Raw genomic sequence first — 26,258 nt, 5'->3', positions numbered from 1 at the left:
GATTTGACCGATATTTCAAACAGATATTTGCTAATGTAATGTATTTATTGTATGCCAAAAAAGGACCAATTGACACTGGTCATGCTAATACAGAGGCTCAATGCTGGCCAAGCTTCTTTAAAATCCACTGTAGGTTAAAAAAATGGGGTATATAAACACAGACAAGGAACACCTGGGAAGGATAATGAGGGGGCGGGGTTACAAATGAGACACAGGTGGAAACATGGATGACATGAAACTAATCAGAGCCATGTGCTTAAAGAGAACATAGCTAGCAATATAAGCAGACAAGGGAAGACTAGCAAGAGCAGAGGACAAGAATAGAAAAAAAACACAAAAAGAAGGAGAAACATGACAAACATGGGCTAAGGTTAGGGCTGGGCGATATATCGAGATTTTTTAAAAATATCAATATATTTTCATATGCGATATAAGATGAGCCCTGCCTCCCTTCCTCACTAAACACACTACCCCTCCCCCACCGCAGTCAGCAGCAGTCAGGCAGCGAGAGCAGGGAGAGAGAGAGAGAGCAGGCGACAGAGAAACCTAATGTTTCTCCTAATATTTAATATATCGAGATTTTCCAGGTTTGGATTCAGCGAGTCAGATGAGCAGCAGAATAAGGTATTTTGTAGAGCGGGGGTCAGTAATAGGCGGAGCTGGTCCACTATTGAGAACTAGTTCATTTCTACAGGGTTTATTTTTAACTTAACTAGCCGTTGACGGAGGTTTTGCAGTGCAGGAAACTCAAAGACCAATCGCCTGCCTTCTAAATAAAGTGGCGCACAGAGGAGAGACATGAAGCTCATTCAGACGCCGTTCTCTATAAAAACACACACAGTGATGGCGGAACCCAACTTTTCAGTAAAACAGCAGCACGTCTCGTGTTCTGAAGCATCACCACTGAACTAAACACTGATCTTTAGAGCAGACACACCCACTCTAACCTGAACTGACCAATCGGCTCCTTCACATGGGTATGAGAATAGACCTGAATCGGTTTCAGCCCAGATTTACAGAAAACTCAAACTGCACTTTTTATTTACTTTTTCTTCAGATGCGCTTTTTCCAAAAGCACAATGTAATTTTTCATATATCCCTTGTTTTTAAGCTACTTTTAGTGGAAAAAAAGATTTCATTTGAGGAATTGTTTAATATCTATACATTTATAATTAGTATAAGTTGAAATGACTTTCAGTTGTTGATTATATAAAATGCTGCTAGAACTGCTAGGCTACTCTAATATACAGGATACGGCACTAAAATATTAAAGTACCAATATAAAATTTGTAACATGTAGCTTTGTCTCAAAAGTATCTTTTTGATATTACCTTATGGAATGAAAAAAATATCGAGATATATATTGTATATTGCAATTCAGAAAAGAAATATTGAGATATAGTTTTTGATCCATATCGCCCAGCCCTAGCTAAGGTTGTAACAATTTTAAGCTAATATTTATTTATTTTCTTAGTTTTAATAGATCTATTGTTTTATTTAACTTGTTCAGTTAAAAAGAGGATTTGAAGCTCTGACCAGTCTGTGAAAGAACCAATTAGCTAAACAAATTTTAATAAAAGAAAATGTCATAAATGTCATATTTGTTTTTAAAGTTATACCAGGTTGTCTAGTCTCACTTTAAGGCTCTTAATATAAATATGTATATCTATATCAGCATATAGCATGTCAGTGTAAACAGCATTCAGTCAGATGGGTCTAAATTAGGGCTGGGCGATATATCGAGAATATATCGAGATATAAGAAAATGCACTATTATTTATATTGATATAGACTATGTTGCGTTTCCAATTGGCTCCTATAGTCTGCCTCTTATTTCATATATATCCCTGCACAGCTTCACCTCGCCCAGACTCGTTCCCTCACTCGCTCCTTAAGACTTTTTCAGCTCAGATTTATAGAAAATAAAAAAGTAAAACACAAACTGCCCTTTTTATTTTTAAAACCCCAGGCCTGGATTTTTGTCAATTTTCGACCTGACATTACACCACTAAATCTTGAGGATTTCTACTTAAGCATTACATAAAAAGCTTTCAGGTTTCATAAGGAATGTTACTAAAAATCATAATTGTAATTGTAATAGAAATATGTAGAAAAATAGTCAAGTAAAATCTGAAATGTCAAAATATAAAGAATAGAATCATAAATTTGACTTTTTCCTGAACTTAATTTTGAAATCAATACAAATCCTGCATACAAATCAAACAGTTTATGTCCTCCAACCCTTTAGTTTCTTTATGTTTGGCTATTTTTTACGTCTGTTTTTTAAACATGCAGTATTTGGGTTGATTCCTGTTACTGATCTGGGTTAGAGTTATTAAGTGGAGTAGAGAGAAAACAGGCAGCTTCTCCAAGTGTCCTGTAGGAGATTTCAAACCCTCAGAAGGTAAAATAATTTATTTTACTGCAGAAAAAAGGGTTTTGTATCACCTACACCAGTAGCCCATATACAAGACAAGGCATGTTACTAGCTTAATAAGCTGAATAATAAAATATCCTGTATAAAATGTGGAATACATAGTTTTTTCTCAGAAGTGTCTTTTTGTTATAACCTTAAAAATATTGAGATATATATCGTATATATTAAGATATTATTTTTTATCCATATCGCCCAGCCCTAGCCTAAATACTCAGCTGGATCTGAAGCTAAAAAACAAATGATCTGATATACCTGGAGCAGTAACTCACCTGTCAGATTGAACACACAGTACCATTGGGTTCATTTCCTGTTGAGGCTACAGTACATTTTAGATCAGTCAGATGTTCTGAAGGTTTAAGACGTATATAAATTGTGTGTTCTCTTTAATCTGAGAGCTAAAGATGATTTAGAGTCTGATGCTGCCTGTAACGATACTGTCATAGATGGTTTTAGTCAGAGGAACGTAGTTTTGTTCAGATTCACTCAGGAAGAAAAGAGGCTCTGAGATTCCAGCCGGGTCAAATCCCTCCTTCACCAGCTTCATCTTCACCTGCTTAAACGTACCAGTCAACTCCACTGCACTCTGTACAGATCACAAACACACACACATTACTGATGTTCAATAACTGATAACACAACTCGGTTAAATTTCAATTTCTCTATCAAAAAAGTGACTTGAGTAGAAGTTGAAGTGTTCTTTAAGCTCCACATCTAAGTAAAAGTACATTTTTTGTACGTATTGTACTTAAGTATTGCTACTTTTACTTAAAAAAAGTAAAAGTAGTAAGATCTCTTTATATCTCTTGATTCACTCAGTGATGAGCAGCTTAATCAAACCCAAGGACAGTGCAGATCATCTCCTATTCTGGTTTTAGTGATAATGTAGGTTTAGTGTGATTCCTAACATTTTTATAACTGTAACGAATAACGATGCAGCACATAAACAATGTATCAGAGTAAAATGATTAGATCCATCCAAAATATGTACTGAAGTAAAATGTAGAAGAAAAAATTATTCAGTAAATACGTACAGATGATCACCATGACTTTTTAAACTGCCACAAAAAAAAAGTAATTGGAAGGTTGAACACGCTTGGAGGAGAACACTAACTCCCAGTTGTGTTAACTCACTTGCTCACTCTGGCTAGCACTGTGGTAAGCGATTACAGAAGCAAATTACAGAACAGTTGATCTCAAAGCAGGTAAACTCAAGAAGAAAGGAGAAACCAGAAAAGCATTTATTTTTTATTTTTTTTATTATGGTTAATTATAGTATAAAAAATCTAACAAGCCAGATGTTTCATGCTTGGGCTGCCTATTGCCGACCCCTGCTCTAGAGTGTCTAGAGCAATATTCATGTCTCTCCACAGAAGCTCAACCGGATTTAGGTCAGGACTTTGACTGGATCATTCTAACACATGAATATTCTCTGATTTAAATCACTCCACTGTAGCTCTGGCTGTATGTTTAGGGTCATTGTCTTGCTGGAAGGTCTCAAGTCTTTTGCAGCCTTCAACAGGCTTTCTTCCAGAATTGAACTGCATTTATGTCCATAAATCTTCCCATGAACTCTGACCAGGTTCCCTGATGTCCTTGCTGAAGAAAAGCATCAGCAAGGCATGATGCTCCCACCACCATGTTTCACAGTGGGGATGTGGTGTGTTCAGGGTGAGGAGCAGTGTTACTTTTCTGCCACACATAGCTAAAGGCTTTGCATTTAGGCCAAAAGTTTTATTTGAACACAGTATTTCAGGTTAAATGTTGGTCATGAACTCAGATGACAAACATTTTACGTCAGGATAACGTCTAATACTGTTACCTGTGCCTGAAGAGTGTGGACAGACACTCACACCTGAGCTGTGGATTTCTTGATCACTGTAATTTTAGCTGTATGTATTTTACCTGTATACAGAGTGTGTTTACCTGTAATCGTAGAAAGCGTGGCTGAGCGTAGCTTGGAAGGTGTTTTCTGACATGGTTAAACATCTTTGTGCAATCAAACTCTGCCTCTTTCACCGCCACCGCTGCCATTCCAATTCTTCCCTCATGACCTACATACACACACACACACACACACACAGTCATATACATGTACACATGTCTGTATAAACACACAGTGTGTGAGGTGGTTTCTTTCGTACCTGGAACTTGAACTCCGTAAACATTTCCCTCTTTAATGAAATCCACCTGGGTGATGATGTCAGAGACTTCAGTCGTGGCAACGTTCTCTCCTTTCCACCTGAGCACAAACCACAACACCTAAACACCTGCAGTCTTGTGTAAAATATGATAAAGAGTATGCACTTTTGTTAAATATCCCACCTCCATTTACCCAAGGCATTCCTAAATTTAGAGCTTTTAGTTGATTCTCCCAATTGGCTTACAGTGCAGTTACAATTCTGAGGATCCTGCCATTCAAAACGAGGCATAGAGTACTTTAAAAGAGTTTATTAAATACACTTGCTCCATTCCTGCTTTATTTTTTTTAAAGTTAAATTTAATGTTTTTTAAGACCTTTTTAAGACCTCAATAAATATCCTTTAAGATCCAAAATGTAGTGATAACTGCTTAATCAGAAAATAATTTATTGTATTGAAAATTAAAACTTAACTTTTCCCATTTGTTATCAATTTTCTTTATCAATTTTGTTCCATTGTGATGCAGAACATGTTAGCAGGTTAGCTAGCTAGTTTTATCACCGCTAATATAGCTAACTTTCCGCTAACATTAGTATGTTAGCTAGCTCTCCGCTAATGTTAACTCCGCTAACCTTAGTTCTCTCCCCAGTAACGGTAGCTAGCTGTACGCTAATGTTAGCTAGCTGTACGCTAATGTTAGCTAGCTGCCTGTTAACCTTAGTTCTCTCCCCAGTAACGTTAGCTAGCTGTACGCTAATGTTAGCTAGCTGCCTGTTAACCTTAGTTCTCTCCCCAGTAACGTTAGCTAGCTGTACGCTAATGTTAGCTAGCTGCCTGTTAACCTTAGTTCTCTCCCCAGTAACGTTAGCTAGCTGTACGCTAATGTTAGCTAGCTGCCTGTTAACCTTAGTTCTCTCCCCAGTAACGTTAGCTAGCTGTACACTAATGTTAGCTAGCTCTCCGCTAACCTTAGTTCTCTCCCCAGGAATAATTCATACCATAGGTTTAAGCAGCTTCTTGCTTTAAGCTATTTAAATTTGACCAGATAGTGGACAATACAGCTATGGAAGGAATATTTGATAAAATATGTAAAATTCTGTGTTTAACAGTTTTATGTTTATATATCTGCTGAAAAAAGAGGTTTAAAATAACACACCTGTCTCCTGTACATAACAGTCTGGAAACTCTCCTTAAATTAATTTACAGTCATTTACAGGTTTTTTTTTTGTTGTTGTTTGCAGTCCAACCTCTGATCCTAAGCCCTTAGTTTTATGCTGCACGGACATTAATATTATGAAGTTTAGCAGATGTTTTTTAGTCCCTATACCTCAAAACTATATGTTTTCTTTGTCAATATTATGTTGGCAAAGGATGTTTGGAAGATGCTAGATTTTAATTACAACTGCAAACCATCAAAACATTAGAGACATTTGTCCTTACATCAGTAAGGACTTCACTTCAGCATGAACATAGCAGACGTATGTAGTCTAGTATGAAGATGATCCGTGCAGAGACTCAAGAGAACTCCAGATAAACTCCAGTCCAACTAAACTTCTTTAAAATATTTACTATATTCTACTAAAATACATTCATTTACAATCAGCATATATGCAGCTCAAACAGGGAACAGCCTAGTGCAAAATCCCAGATTATATTATCAACATTAACATTTTAATAATTTAACATTAGAGTTATTATGACTTTTAGAAAAATGTGCACTATAGGAATCTGTGGTGTGGCCTAAGCTTTTGTTCTTAATGCCATTTTACATTACTTTTACTTTCAAAGTATTTTAAACACTAGTATATATACTTCTACTTACAGAGTAATGAATGCATATACTTTTTTACACCTTTGACTAGAACTAAAAAAACGTTTTGAGAATTAAATCAAGACAAATTCATTTTTTGACAGCTAAAGAAACACACAGTAGAGAAAAAATATTTCTATATACAGATATTCCAGCTCAAAACGAATGCATTCATTGAACAGTGAGACATTTGGCTATTATTCGCTAATGTTAGCTGTTTTCAAAAAATAATCTATTCTGTCTGATCTAAAAATACACTGAAATAATGCTACATTTCTATCATTACAAACCAGTATAATAATAAACTGTGGTTACATCTGTACTATCTTGAAGAATTTGAACAAGACTGTTACTGAGTGTGAGCAGTAGGGGGAAGCAACCACACGGGACAAAAATCATAAAAGGGAAATGTTTTGAAGATGAGTCTCATTCTGACACACCTGCATCTACAATACACACAAAACCCTGTCTGTACTAAACAATACCACCAAAAACACACCCTGTTTTAAAAATATATATAATTATAAAAATGATAAATTAATAAATATTTTAAATGTGTTAACAGTTAAACTCCATTCTTGTTTAAATATCCCACGCTTTAAGCATTCCAAGCGGTACTGTTCAATCCATAATTCAAATATAGATTCTGCAAAACTACCAATACATGGCCGTCTACCCAAACTAACAGACAGCAGCAGCCAAGAGGCCCATGGTCACTCTGGAGGAGATGCAGAAATCCACAACTCATGTGGGAGAATCTGTCAACAGGACAACTGTAACATACCTCAAAAGACGTACAGCTGTCATTGCAGTGAAATGTGGCTTTACTAAGTATTGATATACAGGGGTTGGACAATGAAACTGAAACACCTGTCATTTTAGTGTGGGAGGTTTCATGGCTAAATTGGAGCAGCCTGAAGTCAATCTTCATTAATTGCACATTGCACCAGTAAGAGCAGAGTGTGAAGGTTCAATTAGCAGGGTAAGAGCACTGTTCTGCTCTAAATATTGCAATGCACACTATAACATTATGAGTGACATACCAGAGTTCAAAAGAGGACAAATTGTTGGAGCACGTCTTGCTGAAGCATCTGTGACCAAGGTAGCAAGTCTTTGTGATGCATCAAGAGCCACGGTATCCAGGGTATTGTCAGCATACCACCAAGAAGAACCAATCACATCCAACAGGATTAACTGTGGACGCTGTAAGAGGAAGCTGTCTGAAAGGGATGTTCGGGTGCTAACCCGGATTGTATCCAAAAAAAACATAAAACCACAGCTGATCAAATCACGCAGAATTCAATGTGCACCTCAACTCTCCTGTTTCCACCAGAACTGTCCGTCACCACAATCAATTATTGTGATCTAAAACCAGGTGTTTCAGTTTCATTATCCAACCGCTGTAGACACTTTTGCACATTGAATTCCATGGATCGTTTTTGTTCCACTTCACAATTATGAGCTACTCATAATTTGTCTGTCACAAAAAATCTCAATAAAATACATTTAGGTTTGTGGTTGTGAGGTGACAAAATGTGAAAAAGTTGAAGGCAGAAACAGGTTTAGATGTAAAGGATCAAACAGCAGAAGTGGGGACACCATGGGAAGGAGTGAAAGGGGTTTATGTGACAGAGACGCACCTGAAAGTGTCTCCAATTCGATCCTGGAAGTAGATGAAGTCATCTTGGTCCATTCTCATCAGGTCTCCACTGTTAAAATAAACATCTCCCTTCTCAAAAACGTCCCTCAGCCTCTTCTTCTCCGTCTGCTCCGGATTCCCAGCATAGCCTCTGAATGGAGCCAGCTTCGTTATCTTCACCACCAGGAGACCAGTTTCACCTACACACACACACACACACACACACACACACACACACACACAGACAGAGGTCATGATATAAATGTACTACTACTACTAATTGTTCTGGCTCATTTTAAGCGACAAAAGTAAGGAACAGGGTTGTCACACAGTAAGCTTGCATTTATTTACAGTAAGCTTCCACTAAGGCAGGGTGCAGCAGCATTAGCATGATCATTATCATTAGCAGCTAACAGCTAGCCGTGGTTAGCGGCTAATGCCACCCGACAGCGCTACACTGAGGAACCCTGAGTGTTCAGGTAAGCCAGGGTGATATGAGCTAGCAGTTCGTCCCACGTAGCTTGTTATAACACGGTAAACGTTCAAGCTACAGTCTAGTTCCAATTCACTCACCTCAAAACGGTGATGACGGCTAATGCTAATACTGCTACAGCCTCAATGCTGGAGAACTAAACTAAAACTCCTGTATAACTCTGTACTTTAGCGATGTGGCTTTACTGCTCCTTAATACCTGACTGGTAGAATTGATATTTAAGGGGCATCGGATTATAAAGTACACTGAGGATTTTTTAGGAAAATTAAAGGGTTTTAAGTGCGCCTTAAAGTGCACCGTAATTAATTAATCTAAATTAATCACCTTAATCACTTTTTGCAAAGAAAGTATTTTAAACTGTTTTTTTTTAAAACAATTTTAGAAGAGGAGCAAATGAATAAACAACAAAGAAATAATCTACCAAACATAAATTCCCTTACTTTCTGTGCTTTGTTGGATAAATCCTGTTTTTTTCTGTCTTTATGCACAGTACCAGTCAAAAGTTTGGACACAATGTGTTTTACTATTTTTTTATGTTTTTTTTTTTATTGTAGATTTAATATTAAAGACTATACTAAAGCTATACAGAAACACACGCATAATTATTCTATAAAACAAAAAAATGTGTTAGACCAGAAAAAAGTTTTACACTTTAGATTCTTCTATGTAGCACATTTAGCTTGAGGACAGATCTGAATATTGTTTGATATTGTTGCCAAATACTGAGATAATGAGACACTGTTAGCTCTTAAAACCACTACTTTACAACTGATCAACTGGAGTAATTGAAGATTACAAACAGCTTAAAAAATAAAAAAAGGGGCGCCGAGTGGTCCAGCGGTCTAAGGCGCTGCCACTATGAGCGGGAGGTCGCAGGTTCGAACCCCAGCTCATGCAGCTTTGCCATGAGATAGCGCTAGATGGCGCTCTCTCCCCACATCACTCCTATGGTGATGTCTGCAGCACAGGGCGTCTGTGAGCTGATGTACCGGAGCCGAACCGCTGTGCTTTCCTCCAAGCGCGCTGGCTACTCGGCAATGCTGCATCAGCAGCAGCTCGAAAAGAAGCGGTGGCTGACTTCACATGTATCAGAGGAAGCATGTGTTAGTCTTCACCCTCCTGGTGTGTTGGGGCATTACTAGTGATAGGGGGAGTCCTAATGAGTGGGTTGGGTAATTGGCCGTGTAAATTGGGGAGAAAATGGGAAAAAATTAAAAAAAAAGGAAAAAATAAAATTAAATAAAATAAAAAAATAAAAAAGAAGACGAAATGTTTTTGCACAACAGTAAAGGTTTGCTTGTAAAGGTTTGAGAAGATGTGACTCACCTGTCCGGACTCTGATGCACCTGCCGCTGGCGTCTCGGACGGGTTCGTCTCTCTGCGTGTCGTATTTAATCAAAGCGAACGGAAACAGCTTCTGCAAATCAACATTACACTCTCAGTCACACTCTCTTACACACACACACACACCAATCACCTACTACTTACTTTACAGTGATCTGTAGTGTGTGTACTATTACCAAATACTGTTACTTCACAATAATACTTACTCGAGTAGAAGTAAGAGTGATCATTTTAATTATTACTTGAGTAAAAGTAGGAAAGTTTTCAGTAAAACAGCACTCTAGTACTGAGTTCTGCATCCTCAATCCCATTTAATCATCATTATCATTATTTATGCGTATAAATAAAGCAAAATAAATGTGAGTTAAAATAAAAATTGCTTACAAATGCAACGGGAGGAACGGAGATAAATATAACATAGTAAAAGTATATTTTTTAACATATATCCATAACATAAAACATATTTTAACAATATACATATATATATATATATATATATATATATATATATATATGTGTGTGTGTGTGTGTGTGTGTGTGTGTGTTTCTTTGTTTTCTGTTGTGCTTTTTGTTTGACTCCATTGTGTTAGACCCTGTTTGGAGTGGAGTTAAATGCCTCCTCTGATACATGTGAAGTCAGACGCCGCTTCTTTTCGAGCTGCTGCTGATGTAGCATTACAGAGTAGCATCACAGCGCACTCGGAGGAAAGCACAGCAACTCGGTTCTGATACATCAGCTCACAGACGCCCTGTACTGTGGACATCATCCTTTAGTGATGTGGGGAGATAGCGCCATCTACCCACCTGGAGGGAGCAAGGCCAATTGTGCTCCCTCTGAGCGCCGGCAGCTTGATGGTAAAGCTGCATGAGCGGGGGTTCAAACCTGCGACCTCCCGCTCATAGTGGCAGCACTCAAGACCGCTGTTGTTTGCTTCTTTTACTTCTTTGTTTGTTAGTCTTTAATAGTCCTTTATTTGTTTGTTTTATTGTCTTTGTTTTTTTGTTTCAGTGTTTGTTCTTTTTTTGTCTTGAAAAATTAAAATCGACTTGCATTTTTTTTGCATCCTGGCTCAGAATCGTTACATAAGTAAATGCAACAGAGTAAATGTAGCACATTACTATCCATCTCTGAGTGTTTGTGAGTGGGTGTGTGTGTGTCTGTGTGTGTGCTTCATCCAGAGAACAGAAAGAGAATTCTAAACTAGAATGAGAGATACCTATATATCTAAACTACAGCAAAACTGATATATACTGTACAATTGCTTGCACATTTTGCCACCTTACAACCACAAACTTAAATGTATTTTACTGTATTTTTATTAAGTGTCAAACTGTGAACTTAGAAATAAAGATGCTGACAGTTTTGATCATTATAGTAAAGTGTCTCACCCTTAACAGGAAGTTCGCTCGTCCAATAGCTCCGATCTTTCCAGTGTAATTAATGAAGCCCATGTTTCCCTCAGTGGAGGCGTAAAACTCCCTCACATCAATCTTCCCAAACCTGGAGAGGAATTCTTTCCACACGTCCGCTCTCAGTCCGTTCCCAATGGCCATACGCACTTTGTGCTCTTTATCATCCTCTGCCTGCAGATAAACAAACAAGCAAACTAAAGAAAAACAGCTTCCCGATGCTTATTGCATCTTACACCCCGCCAACAGTCTATTTTACTGCCTTCTGCCTGCATCGTTTAAATAGCACCGGCGCTTGTGAATATATTTACATTGATGGGCGTGGTGGTCAGGAAGTGAGGTGTGTTCCGGTATATTTCTGGCATATTACTACCTTGGCAACAGAAAACACAGGTGCACCACTGACTGATTACAACCCTGACAACAGTCAACGGCCAGACGTTCATTTCTGTCTTGGCAATGCAGGCGCGCCACGCCTACACCACCGCTCGTTACAATCAAATGGACACTCAGCACCACAAACCCAACTTTTACACCAACAATATACAGAATACTAATAAAATACCATTAATGTTCCTGTAAATTATCTGCTCACACACTTTCACAGCATGAAAGAGCAGGTCAGTTTCCACTGCTGAGAAGCACAGAAGAGTTGCACCATTAAAATATCAATCCGCCAAAGTCAGAACACACTTGACTTTTAAAAGAAAGAGCAAGTGACACACTGATTGGTTTATTTATTTATATGGTTATACCCAAAAAACACCCATGATTAATTAAGAGAATTAGTTTAGTTTAGTTTGTGCATTTGGAGGCAGGGAAGGCATACTTTTCCCGTCATTACAATAGCAAAGATACACTGACATGCCCAAAATCAAGCTGTACAGTGCTCCTTGACTGCTCCTTTATAAATCGTTAAAATAGGGCAATTATTGCCAAATGTTTTTTGTATTTTTTTTCTCCCCAATTTACACAGCCAATTACACAACCCACTTATTAGGAGTCCCCCTATCACTAGTGATGCCCCACCCCCACCAGGAGGGTGAACACTAGCACTTGTGGTGGTGGCTCTTTTTAAACTGTTGCTGATGAAGCATTGCTGAGTAGCATCACAGGGCTAACGCTTTGAGGAAAGCGCAGCGACTTGGTTCTGATACATCAGCTCACAGATGCAGCCTTGTGCTGATCGACATCACCCTTTAGAGTGATGTGGGAAGAGAGCGCCATCTACCCACCCAGAGAGAGCAAGGCCAATTGTGCTCTTTCAGGGCTCTGGTAGCAGATGGCAAGCTACATGAACAGGATTCAAACCAGCAATCTCCTGATCATAGTGGCAGTACTTCTAGAGCAAATAAGCAATACCTTTTTGGAACAATACTTTTGGTATGAGTTGGGGGCGAGGTACAGTGGTGACCTCACTATCACTCATTTCACAAATTCTCAGAGCAATGCAGTTAAGTATTTTCTGGACAGTAGAGACAGTTATTCCAACAAAAGCAGGATAAACTCTTTGATTCACACCTTATTTGAGAAGTAGTAGTATTTGAGCAGGTGTCCCAATAATTTTCTTTATATTTTGTATATACTGTTATACATAAATATAGATTTTTAGAAAATCCAGACAAATGGAGCAAAACTTTATGGTTGTGTTAACTTCTTTATTTATTTTTGGTTGTAATGATGCCTGACATACTATTATTTAAAACATGTACTTTTATTGTGTTTTCTTTTTGTCATATTTTAGAGAAATTGCAAAACTAAAAGAAAGCACTATATACAGGCTAATATCTTAATCTTATACAGTGGTGTGAAAAAGTATTTGCCCCTTAAAGATTTCTTTAGTTTTTCCCATTTTTCATACTTTTTTTCATTATTTTTTTATATTATCAAACAAACTTAAATATTAGAAAAAGATAACCTGAGTAAAATTAATTACAAAAAAGTAATTGCACCCCCATAAATTAACTAAGATTAATCACACTTTTGAGAAAGCTGAGTTTAATTTCACTACTAACCACAACCAGACCTGATCACTGCCAGACCTGTAGAATCAAGAAATCAAGAAATGCCTCAATCTAAAAAAAATCACCAAAAAATAAAACAGTCATTGATCATCTATCAGTCTGGATAAAAGGTTACAAAGCCATTTCGAAAGCTTTGAGACTCAAGAAAACCACAGTAAGAGCTATTATTCACTAATGGAGAAAACATGAAACACTGGTGAACCTTCCCAGGAGTGACCGGCCGACTGAAAATACTCCAAAAGGGCATGAACAACTCAAAACAACAAAAAAAAACAACTGGCCTCACATTGGCCAATAATGATGATCTTCAGGACTTTGGGTAAATATTCTTTAGAGTGATGAGACAAAAGTGGAACTATTTGGAAGGTTTCCCTAAAGTCAAACATGGTGGTGGTATTGTGATGATCTGGGGCTGCTTTGCTTCTTTAGGACCTCAAAAACATGATGTAATTGATGGAACCATGAATTTTAGTTTGGCTAGATTTCTTTTTCTGTTCATTCAAAAATGGCTTTTTATATTTACTCAGGTTATCTTTGTCTGATATTAAAATGTGTTTCTTAAAGAAATCTGTAGGGGGGCCATTACCATAAAATCATTATATTGCTCAATCAATACTCTACTTTAGATAATATATCAGGATTTAATTAACATATGTGGTGAGACCCTATACTGTAGATTATATCTTTTGATTTATTATTCAATATAAAAACAAGCAGTATTATTATTAGTACAGAATAGGAAGGTCAAATATCTGTGTATCCACATTTACACAAGTACACACATGCATGCACACGCACACACACACACACACACACACACACACAACCAGGGTGGGATATTTTACAGTACAACTTCAGTCCAAAACCTCGAAGGAAACACGAACTAGCCCTGCAGAACGGACTGAGGCGATTGGGTTTCATGCCGTGTGTGTGTGTGGAGTTTCTAAGTAAAGGCCGACTCTATTCCCAGATCGCGGCTCATGCGCTCCTTCACTTCTGCCCAACGCTGTGATCACATGAGTCCTTAAGGCCAGAGACCACATGCTACCCCGAGATTCAGTTTCAGCCCCAAAAGACAGCCAGCCGCACCCAGTAACCAACCGTCCCGCATTCCACAACCCATCCTATACACCCCTCACCGACAAAACCCCCCAACATGACCCCTCTGCCTTCTACAGGAGATAAATAACCACCCCTTTCATACAGACACCAAGTTAGCAGAGCAGTGGAAGCACAGCTTCATTAATCTCATTTAGGAAATTCTCTTAAATCCAGCTCTTTAGAGTATTTCGATGTTGTGTCACTGGATCTGAAATTAAATTTTAAGCTACTAGGCTATTGATTACATATACATATACAACCAAAACTATACAAACATTACCAAATCCTATATACTTTGGGAGTAGAGGAGGGTGGGACAGAGGAAAACGTACAGTATTTTTTTTAGCATTTTAACGTCTGTCACCAGCCAGCTGCATGCTGGGGTCAAACTTTCACTGAAAGAGAAACAGCTGCTCACATTCCACTGTGAACTGCAATGCTACACCCACATATTCACACACACACAAGCAGAGACACACACATATACATTCACAGACACACACACACACACACACACACAGAGGCACTCATTCACAGACATGTTTGCCCTTAAAGAGTGAACAAAGCCTGTTTAAAGCACAGAAACCTCACTGTGCAACTGCTATTCAGTAGTCTGTAGTCTATGATTGAAAACGCATCACATATAAAGTATAAAGTGTGGTCAGTTTAGCTTAGACTAAAGAGCCACTAAACCCTAAACTATATATTTGTTTCTAATAGCAATGGAATAAAATGTGTAAATCCAAAGTTATAAAACATACCAGTCCTGTTTAAAATCTTTAGAAACATTTTCTAACCTTTGAAAATGAATTTTATTGTGGTAGTTTCTGCCTGAGACACTGCTCAGCCCAATCAGCTCTCCCTCCTGCCCCGTCTCTAAACCCATACATCACCCAGTGCCCCTTCCAAACTACTCCTCCGATTTTTTTCATTCATTTTTTTTAGCATTTTTCAGATTTGAGCTGAGGGTGAAGTCAGCTAAAATCCAGGAGGTAGGACCAGTATGATCAAGGTTGAACAAACTGATTTCCAACATTACTAATATGACCAGCTTCACCATGCATTACTTAAATCAAATATAACATACACTATTGCTGGGCAAAGAGCTAGTTAACTATCTAGCTTACCAGCATGGTTTTGCTTTTATATGTAGCTATTGATTTACATTGAAGCATTTAAAGCTTAAAACTGAGATTTAGTTTGTTAACCTGGCTTTTATTATTTAGATTTTCATTATATACTCTATAATATATTATATTATAACCACAGTTAGTTGCGAATGTGATTGGCTGAGAGGCGTTCTATGAGCGCCGTTATCAGCCGGTAACGCACTGTAACCGAAGCTTTCTATGTATTACTCCACCACATACAGGTATCCTAGCAACGATACAGCGTTTACAAACCAAACAGCGCAGCTACAAACAGAGCAGTAACTATTTTGACGCGTGTGTTTATAACCAAACAGATCGTATTTTTTTGTCCTCTTAACTCAAAATCTTTAAATAACCAGTAATAACGGACCTGTGGTATAATCTCAATAATACACTTGAGGTTTGTGTTATAATGTGTAATATTGAAACTGCAGTGCCAGTATTACATGTTATAGCATAAACCTCTCATGTAATATTGCTTAATTCGTCAGGATTGGCTGTGATACACTGCAGAATAGGTTTACTAGATAAACAAAAGATAATAAAAATGAAAATATGGTTAACTTACTGTTTTTGATTAACTAGTTTTAGTAAGCTGTCTAGTTTTGATTAGCAGTTTATTAGTAAATTAGTTTTAGCTTTGGGTAGTTTATTTTTGGTAAAACGTTGAAGTTAGCCTAATTGATTTTTAGTGGGTGAGTTTCAGTTGCACATGTTTGTTTCAGCTGTATATGTGTGTTAAGTCTATTAGTAGAATAAACAGAATGCCTCAGCAGTAATCCTCCTTCTTTTCGGACTGTTTTCAGGAATCTGAGACAGAGCCAGAATTTCTGAAAAGCCTCTTTAAGATCAGCCTCTCAAGCGAATGAGACAAACACCTCCTTTAACTTGAGCCCTCCAGTGAACTCAGTTCACACTGCTGCACTGAAGAGATCAGAGGACTGTACATGTTGGGGTGACGTGCTTAGCCCAGTGATATTTCGGGACCCCGGGTGTGTATCTGATCGCCCACATGTGCTAGGCTGAGTGTGTGTGTGTGTCTTACCTTGGGTGTGTTACAGAGGTAGCGCATGACTTCTCCGATGTACTGGATCACTGTCACGTTGTGCTTCCTGCAGTCCTTCCAGAACTGAGACACTGAGAACTTCCTCTTCAGAATTATTGTGGAACCTTAAAATATTATTAGAGAATAATTTATTATTAAACAGAAGAAGAGAGTGATATAAATGTGTAGGAGCGTCATTCTACACAGTGTAGTGTGTGTGCTAGTGTAAGATAGTACTGGCAGTATATATATATATAAAAGTAGTGATGTGTGTTGTAGGCTAGTATTGTGTAGTGTAGATTAGGATATTAGAATCTGCAGGTCAGTGTGTATAACTGACATCAGTTATCCTCACTTTATGCACATCAACTGGTGTTCACTGTCTATTGTGTTCAACTGCACTACCTCCATTCTCAATTACACACACACACTAAAGACTGTACTTATACACTGTACATTCTATGTTTTATTTTATTGTATTTATATGTATCGTTATATTTTATCCTTTTGTAACTTTGTGTCCTTTACATACCTGCTGCTGGATGTCTAGAACTTCCCTTCTGGGATCAATAAAGTATCTATCTATCTTTATCTATCTATATCTATCTATCTACATATCTATCTATATATCTATCTATCTATCTTATAGTGTATAATAGTGTAGTGCACGACTGTGTAGCGCTGGGTTGTGTAGGGTACCACAGTGTAGGGTAGAATACAGTTGTGTATTGCAATGTAGTGCAGTGTAGTGTAGTAATGAATGTAGTATTGTGAAGCGTAGTGCATGGAAGTGTAGTGTAAAATAGTGTATTGTGTAGTACAGGGAGGGAAGTGTTGTGTAGTGTATTATAATATAGTTAAGCACTGTGAATTGTAGTAAAAGTGCAGGATAGTTGTCTCTTTAGGAAGCTGTACATCTCCCTGACACACACGTCTATGAACTTTAACCTAGCTGGAAAGTAACAGTTTAAGAGATTACACTTCTATAGGCTTACACATACACACACTCACACACACACACATATATATATACACACGCTGCTTCATTTTCCTCCAAACTGTTGAAGCAGCATCACTGTGCTAAAGTCTCTCTGGCGCTCACTTTCTGTCAATAAAAACATAAACACACACACACAGCTGATGGCACGTTTCCTCAGGTAGGTTAGAATATACAGCTATATTATATTTAGTTTATTTCATCCAATAAAGCTCCCCAGTTAAACTTAGTAACTCAGCACATTACAATATTCTTATTTAAAAAGCATCAAAACTACCCTGAAATAAAAAAATAATAATACTTATTATATTATTATACGCAGATCAACACAAATCCTAGATCATTTGATTAATTGAAATAACATATTGTCAAGAGTCTATTAAATAGTGGGATCCATTATGGATCATTACAGACACTTTAATTAAAATGTACCTGGGGTTGATCTCCCAAAAGCATTTTAGCACAAAGATGACATCATCACACTCAGTGTGATGATGGTCTTAATGCTAAGATGCTTTTGTAAAACTGAGTCCTATTAAAACTGGGTGTTTTAACACACACAAACAAACAAACAAACACACACACACAGACGAACACCTGTGTCAAAACAGCTGATGAAGCTGATAAGGAAGCCGGCGGTGTGGTACAGCGGTAGGCACGCGTAGATGACATCATCACCCGTCACACCAATGGACGGCAGCACAGCCAGGGAAGCCAACAGGCGCATCTGACTGATCACTGCTGCTTTAGGTAGACCTTAAAACACATCGACAAACACACGAGTATTTTATGTCCTGCTTTGTTTAATACATGCTTAACATTTAATAACAACATACTGCAGAAAAAAATAGATATGTGAACATTTGAGGCAAATTAAGGGCCCTATTTTAGGCAAACTATAGGCAAATTAGGTGTGTGTACTGCAGAATGATTTAGGGGTAAGTCAGTGTGTCTTTGCTATCGCAATGACGGGAAAAGTATGCCTTGCATAGCTTAAAATGCACAAAAGGCGTGGAATTAACCTATCAGCATGTCACTCGCCATTTCCTTTAAGAATCAGGTGCACTTTGACTTTGGTGGATTCGCAGCAGAGGAACTTTTTATTGAGTATTCTGTTTATTGTTGATACAAAAGGTGGGTTTTGCTCTGCTGCATGTCCATGTGTGTGTAAAGAGCAATGGTGTAGGCAGTGGGGAGTGCATCTGAGTTGCCAAAATAGCAATGAACGTCTGACGGTTGACTGTTGTCAGGGTTCTAATCAGTCAGTGGTGCACCTGTGTTTTCCATTGCCAAGATATATAGCAATATGCCAACTAAGCTTTTCTATATATTTACATTGTACTAAAATACATGAATTTACAATGAGCATATTTGCAGCTTAACATTTTAATATAACATTATAGTTATTATGGCTTTTAGAAATATGTGTGTGGGGGGGGGGTTGTTGCACTGTTCTCCAGCCTCTGTTTCATATTTATAAATGTGTGTGCCTGTGTGTACCAGTAGTTCCAGATGTGTAAATGTAAACTCCAGGGTCGCTGAGTGTGACGTTAGCTCGTAGTGAGCGAGGGATGGGCGAGTCGGACGCGTTCTCCATTTTGTCAGTAAGACTCTGCATGTGTGGGGACACACACTCCGGGGCCATGACGAACACACACACTCCATCCTCACGCAAGGGCTCGAGGATCTCCTGGACCACTCCCTGCAGCTCTAAACAAACAAACAAACATGAACAACAAGCATAAACACAAAACACTACAGCATGTCTCTGAATGTATATGATCACCCTGATAAAGAAGGTCCATGCTACAAACTAGGCCTGTCACAATAAATTCTCGCAATAAATTTATTGCGCTAAACAATTTTATAAAACATATATCTCTTAAACTTTACACACTGTAAACACAGACCCGCCATCCCCTCCGCAGACCCGCCCATCCCTTCGCAGACCCGCCAACCCCTCCGCAGACCCGTCCGTCCCCTCCGCAGACCCGCCGTCCCCTCCGCAGACCCGCCGCCCCCTTCGCAGACCCGCCGCCCCCTCCGCAGACACATCAAACCCCTCCGCAAACCGCCAGGCCCTCCGCAGACCCGCCAACCCCTCCAAAAAGCCGCCAACCCCTCCAAAAAGCTGCCAACCCCTCCACAGACCAGCCAACCTCTCCTCTGACCCACCAACCCCTCCGCAGACCCAGCAACCCCCTACACACCCAGCTCATTTGGGTTGCCAGGCTGGGAACACTGAACCTACACAAACAGGTGCAAGACAAGTTCAATAATGCTAGAATTAAAGTTACTACCTTACAGATATCAGTAACATACTGCTGGAATTAAAATTCCTGTCCCTAATAAGATAACAAAGCAGTTGAAGAAAAGTAGCAGCTCAGTGTCTGTGTTGTGTTCAAAACTCTGATGTTTAAGTAAAATTCTCCTGTTTTTAATTAGTTTGACTCCCTTTAACCAACTGACCTTTATTATCACTGCGGTTATAATCTGTATTATTGTCTTCTAATCGTTGCCACAGAATAAGTTGAGTACACTTGCTTGGGTGTAAGTGACTGTTTATCCTGCTAAGCATTTCTCACATAACGCCACAATGCTAGAGGCGCTGCGGAGCGCTATGCAGAACAGCACAGCCAAAGAAGCATACTAGCAGAGCTAGCTAGCTAATGCTATTCAGTTAGCATAACAGCAGCTCAGCTCTGTGGAATCAAACACTCCGTCCTGGAGAGAAATAAGAACAGTACTTCATCAGAGGAGCTCCTGCTACTGCACATTGCAATATAATTAACTGTAGCCTTGTTTAAACATATTATTATTGTAGCTTGAAGGATCATTTTAATGCACACCGAATTGAATGTATTTGTTAACTAAAGAAAGAAAGGAATCATGTCTGATTAAACTTGTGTCTTACTTGTGCAATAGAGCTTTTGAGAAATCTCTTTTGAATACTTACATTTTGAGAATTTTAGGTTTGGTTATGGTGTTTATGGAACTATTTAAAATATTTAGTTGTGTAAAGGAAGCTGTTAAAGTTAAAGATAGACTCTTGTTAAAGTTGTTGGCAAATCTCTTTTTAAAGTCTAATGTTGACCTGATTACACACTGGGGCTTTTGTGGACAAGCAGGTCAAAGTATGTTGGAGTGTGTAACAGGCTAAGCCAACACTACACTCTGTTCAGAGCTAACAGAAGATACAAGTGTTTGTTGTGTATTGGTTCTGCCATGTGCTGCTGTGTTTATTTACTGTGCAATGACACTATGTTCATCCAAACTACATGGCTAGTCAGCATTAGCAAGGCTAGCACAGATGCTACTACTAGCTGCCTGGCTCTGTGTGTTTCGTGGTGATGCATTGGTACTGCATTGTGGTACTATTTTTTTATGTTGATTATTATGGCTTACAGCTAATAAAAACCCAAAAGTCAGTATCTCTATGAAAAATTTTAATATTGTAGAATCATAGGGCGTTTTCTTACAGCCTGCGCAAGGCGTGTTTAGTTGCTCATTGCTAGCTTACACCCCACAAACAGTCTTTTTCCCATGTTGCACCTGCGTCATTCATAGAGACAGAGTTTACAAAAATATCTAGAAGTAAACTGAATATCTGGAAGCTGGGAGTTGTGTTCAGGTAAACTTCTGACATACTGCTATCTTGGCACCAGGAAACACAGGTGTGCCGCTGACTGATTAAAACAAAGACAACAGTCAACAGTCAGTTGTCCACTACTATCCTAGCAACGCAAGTGCATCACACGCACCACCCCCATGCATTAGACACACAATGACACACCACAGTGTGCAAACCCAACTTTTACACCAACAATAATCAAAATACGAAATACAAAATAAAATAACATTGCTGTTCCCGTAAATTACCTGATCACGCACCTTCACAGCGTGAATAAGCAGGTTAGTTCATTTTCTCTGATGAGAAACGCAAAAGCGATACACTGTTAAAAAAATAGCAATCCACCAAAGTCAGAGCGCACCTGGCTCTTAAAGGAATGGCCAATGATACACTGATTGGTATCATCATATTTCACGTTACACCCAAAACACACCCATGATTGTGTGTTTTGAACTGCGAAAGGGTACTTTTCCTGCCGTTACGATAGCGTGGTGCACAGATGATGGCTCCTCTATAGATATCTAAAATTGGCCTCATGGTGACACACCTAATCAGCTAATCAATACAACACACCTGCAAAGGTTTCCTAAGCCTTTAAATGGTCCCTCAGTTCAGCAGGCTGCACAATCTGCTGACTTGACAATTGTCCAAAAAACAGAAGGCACCCAAGAATGCAGACGAGCTAAAAATGCTAGAAATTGTTTGTCTTATTTAATATCAAAATCGTCTAAAACACTGACACTCGGGTTTTCACTAGCTGTAAGCCACAATCAACATTAAAAGAAATAAACAATTATAACAGATCTTAAATAGATCACTCTGTGTTACGAATCTACATAATATATGAAGTTTTTAACTGAATTACTGAAATTTAAAAACTCAAATAAATAAATAAATAAATAAATATTATACTGCTATATGTTATCAAAGCTATGAAGAAAAACATGGTAAAAAAAAAAGAATGTTTTATATTTTAGATTATTTAAAGTAGCACCTGTTGTTTAGATGACAGTTTTGCACATCTTGGCTGAATTTTCTCAGTCAGTTTTATGAGGTAGAGTCACCTGGAATTCAGGCTTTCAGTTAACAGCTGTGCTGAACTCATCAAGAGTTAATTACTTGAATGTCTTGTCACTTAATGTGTTTGAGAGCATCAGTTGTAAAGTAGTGAAGAGGTAGAGTTACAGGTATACAGTGAATAGCTCTATTTTAGTAATGTTCTAATCCATATTATGGCAAGAACTACTCAATTGAATAATACAAAATATATCAAAAATATATCGGGTCAGTGAACCCGAAACATTTAAAAAAAGAACTTAGTTCTCAAGAGCAGTCAACGTAAAGACCATCATAAACGTTATGATGAAACTGGCTCTCATCAGGACCATTATAGGAAAGGAAAAGCAAGAGTTTCCTCTGTTGCAAAGGATACTGCAAGTTAACAGCTTCCCAGGTAAGAGCACCTAAATGTTTGTTTTACATGTTTAAGTTACAACATGATTCCTTATGTGTTCCTTCATAGTCTGGATCACTTCAGTATTCATTTACAATGTAGAAAAAAATATAAAAACATTAAATAAGAAGGTGTGTCCAAATGTAACTAACCATGAGAATAAATCACAGTTAAACTGGAAATGGTCTGGTGTGTTTATATCAGTTAAAACCAGGAGTACTCCGCAGAATTGGAAAGATTATTTTGGATTTGAAATGTAATTTCATACAGAGAACATCCTGCTAATGTTTGTCATAGGACATTGAGCAGAAGACCAAAAAAAGAGAACCTCAGCAAATATAAAGGCGATGTTACTCGTTAGCTCTTTGGTTGTTTGATTTGTGTTGCTAAAACACTTCCCTGCATATATGACCCTATATTGACTCATATGTTGGTTAATGTCAACTAACCAACTTGCCATTAGTGCAACAGTGTGTCATGACCAGATCATGATTGGCTATTTCTGTCAGTGACTGTCCTCAGAACGTCTCCACTGAACTGACATTTCAGAGCACAGAGGACGTCCTCCTAATATTTTGCCCGTAACATCACACACAGGACCAAATTACATACCAAAATGTCAGGAGGCCATTCTGGCCCATTTGACCCTTTCGGATGTAGTGTAGCATGGTGTGTTGAAAACCTGCTGAAGCTTTACCTGATCTATGGAAGTGAGTTCAGTATAATTACTGCATGACTTATAATAAATGTGTCAGTCGATTAAAAACGATCAACGATCTCTGCCTTTTACAATAAATAGTGCCATGATCTCCCCCTTAACTAGGCCTGTCGCGATAACTATGTTATCAACTTATCGTGCAATAATTTTTTTTATCGCGATACTTTTGCGGACATCGATAATTATGCAGCAGTGAGAGTGAGCAATGACGGTGCCGCTAGACACTCACACAACAAACAACGCCACAATCTCCACAACCAACAACAAAAAGCACCATGATCTCCACCCCAACAACAAACAACGCCACAATCTCCTGCCCAACAACAAATAGTGCCACGATCTCCACCCCAACAACAAACAACGCCACAATCTCCTGCCCAACAACAAACAACGCCACAATCTCCACAACTAACAACAAAAAGCACCATGATCTCCACCCCAACAACAAACAACGCCACAATCTCCTGCCCAACAACAAATAGTGCCACGATCTCCACCCCAACAACAAACAGCGCCACAATCTCCACCCTCAACAACAAGAAGCACCATGATCTCCACCCAAACAAATAGTGCTACAATCTCCACCCCAACAAAAAATAGTGCCACAATCTCCGCCCTCAACAACAAAAAGCACCATGATCTCCACCCAAACAAATAGTGCTACAATCTCCACCCCAACAACAAATAGTGCCACGGTCTCCACCCTCAATAACAAACAGTGCCACAATCTCTGCTCCAACAACAAATATTGCCACAATCTCTGCCCTCAATAACAAATAGCGCCATGATTTCCCACTGAACAATAAATAGTGCCACAATCTCCACCCTCAACAACAAAAAGCACCATGATCTCCACCCAAACAAATAGTGCTACAATCTCCACCCCAACAACAAATAGTGCCACAATCTCCACCCTCAACAACAAACAGTGCCACGGTCTCCACCCTCAATAACAAACAGTGCCACAATCTCCGCTCCAACAACAAATATTGCCACAATCTCTGCCCTCAATAACAAATAGCGCCATGATTTCCCACTGAACAATAAATAGTGCCACAATCTCCACCCTCAACAACAAAAAGCACCATGATCTCCACCCAAACAAATAGTGCTACAATCTCCACCCCAACAACAAATAGTGCCACAATCTCCACCCTCAACAACAAACAGTGCCACGGTCTCCACCCTCAATAACAAACAGTGCCACAATCTCCGCTCCAACAACAAATATTGCCACAATCTCCGCCCTCAATAACAAATAGCGCCATGATTTCCCACTGAACAATAAATAGTAGTGATGGGTCTGACGACTCTGAAACCTCGACACATGCGCCGAGCTGTCAAGGCGAAACCCCGTGTCGGTGCGCGTATCAAGTTAAGGAAAACCACGTGACCGATACACTTCCTGTATCGTTTGGTAGCGATGGGTCTGACGACACTGAAACTTCAGCGCATGCACCGAGCAAACAAGGCGAGCCCCTGTGTCGGACCGCGTATCATTTTAAGGAAAACCACGTGACCGATGCATTTCCTCGCGCAGTTGCTTGCAATGACTTTCTTAGTCCAGCAGATGTCGCCATTAAGTGATACAGCAACACAGTTTCAACACAGTGTCGATACAGTTTGGGAAATGTGCCATACACCCAATGAGGCTTCATCTGCCCATCACTAATAAATAGTGCCACAATCTCCCCCTTTAACAGCGAAGAGTGCACACTCCCATAAAAGAGCATCAGCAGGGTGGGAGATCTGTAAACTTAAAGGCCCTGAAACGGCCCTGGTCACCGTGCGTGCGCCGGTTTCTCACCTGCACTTGTGATCAGCACCTTGGCGCTGCTGCACCGGAAGCAGTGCAGGAGGGACCCGGACCGGATGTTGTCATTGAGCAGCGCCACCGTGCACCCCAGCTTGGCGAGCGCGAGCCACGCGCAGATGAAGTCCGGCTCGTTGCGCAGGAACAGCGCCGCCGTGTGGCCCGCGCGCAGGCTGGAGTGCGCCAGCAGCGCGTGCGCTATGCGGTTGCTGCGCCGGTGGGCGGCGCTGTAGCTGACGGTCTCGCGCTCGAACACGAGGAAGGTTTTGGCGGGCTGGCGCGCGGCCTGCTCCTCGAACCGATCCACGGCCAGGAACGGGGGGCGGAGCCTCGCGCGCCACGAGAGGCGCAGGAGCACCAGCACGATGTTCTTCAGGCACAGCGCGTCCGCCCACCAGCAGGGGAAGACCCCCCGGAACACCAGCGCGAGCACCCCCAGCGCGAGGAGCCCCAGCGCGGCCAGGGCGCAGCAAGGCGCGAGCATCTCCGCGCGAGCTCGGGACAAAAACAGAGCTCGCGACAAAAACAGAGCTCGCGGACCTGAACAGAACTGTGTGTTTTTCTCCTCTCTCCACACACACACACACACACACACACACACTGTGTGGAAGGCGGAGCGAGTTGAGAGTTCTGAGCTGTTTTCCCCAAAATCCTGCTGCCCTAAACTCCCCCAGTCCAGAACTGCCCAAGTCACGAGACCTGCTGTGTTTTTGCTCACTGTTTAACAAAGCTGATAAAAGTATTGAGATTTATTATTCTGTAGGTAGAAGTATAAATACTAAAGTTTAACATACTTCTATAGAAGTTGAAGTTTCTAAAACTACTTAAAGTATAACTAATGTAAGGGAGAAAATGTTATTAAGGACAAAAGCTAAGTCCACACCACATATAGTGTCATATAGTGCACTAGCCCCCCCTAATAACATCTCAGTGTTTAGATTATCTTGCCTATAGAGAGAGTAGGCTAAGCTATTCAGTTTTAGAAGATGCTTTCAGAATACACAGCCCTGACCATCAAAATCCTTCATAAGTGTAAAATGTTTATTGGTTGCTG

General features: G+C 39.5%; 1 protein-coding gene across 1 annotated transcript; it reads right to left on the bottom strand.

Moving 5' to 3' along the window:
* On the bottom strand, window positions 1–25,801 carry zgc:158482 (hsFATP2a_ACSVL_like domain-containing protein). Its single transcript, XM_022687024.2, has 10 exons — window positions 25,199–25,801; window positions 19,090–19,299; window positions 18,187–18,345; window positions 16,593–16,717; window positions 11,251–11,445; window positions 9,844–9,934; window positions 8,026–8,224; window positions 4,579–4,676; window positions 4,361–4,488; window positions 1–3,020 (listed from the first exon to the last, which is right to left on the bottom strand). Exons 1-10 carry the CDS (start codon window positions 25,686–25,688, stop codon window positions 2,844–2,846), a joined length of 1,872 nt encoding a protein of 623 aa, XP_022542745.1. The 5' UTR covers window positions 25,689–25,801; the 3' UTR covers window positions 1–2,843.
* Between the last annotated feature and the right edge of the window lie 457 nt (window positions 25,802–26,258).

This window comes from Astyanax mexicanus, chromosome 9 (assembly GCF_023375975.1).
Source record: "Astyanax mexicanus isolate ESR-SI-001 chromosome 9, AstMex3_surface, whole genome shotgun sequence".
Lineage (NCBI taxonomy): Eukaryota > Metazoa > Chordata > Actinopteri > Characiformes > Acestrorhamphidae > Astyanax > Astyanax mexicanus.
The sequence above is the reverse complement of the archived record's forward strand: the minus strand, read 5'-3'. Positions and strand labels throughout refer to the sequence as shown.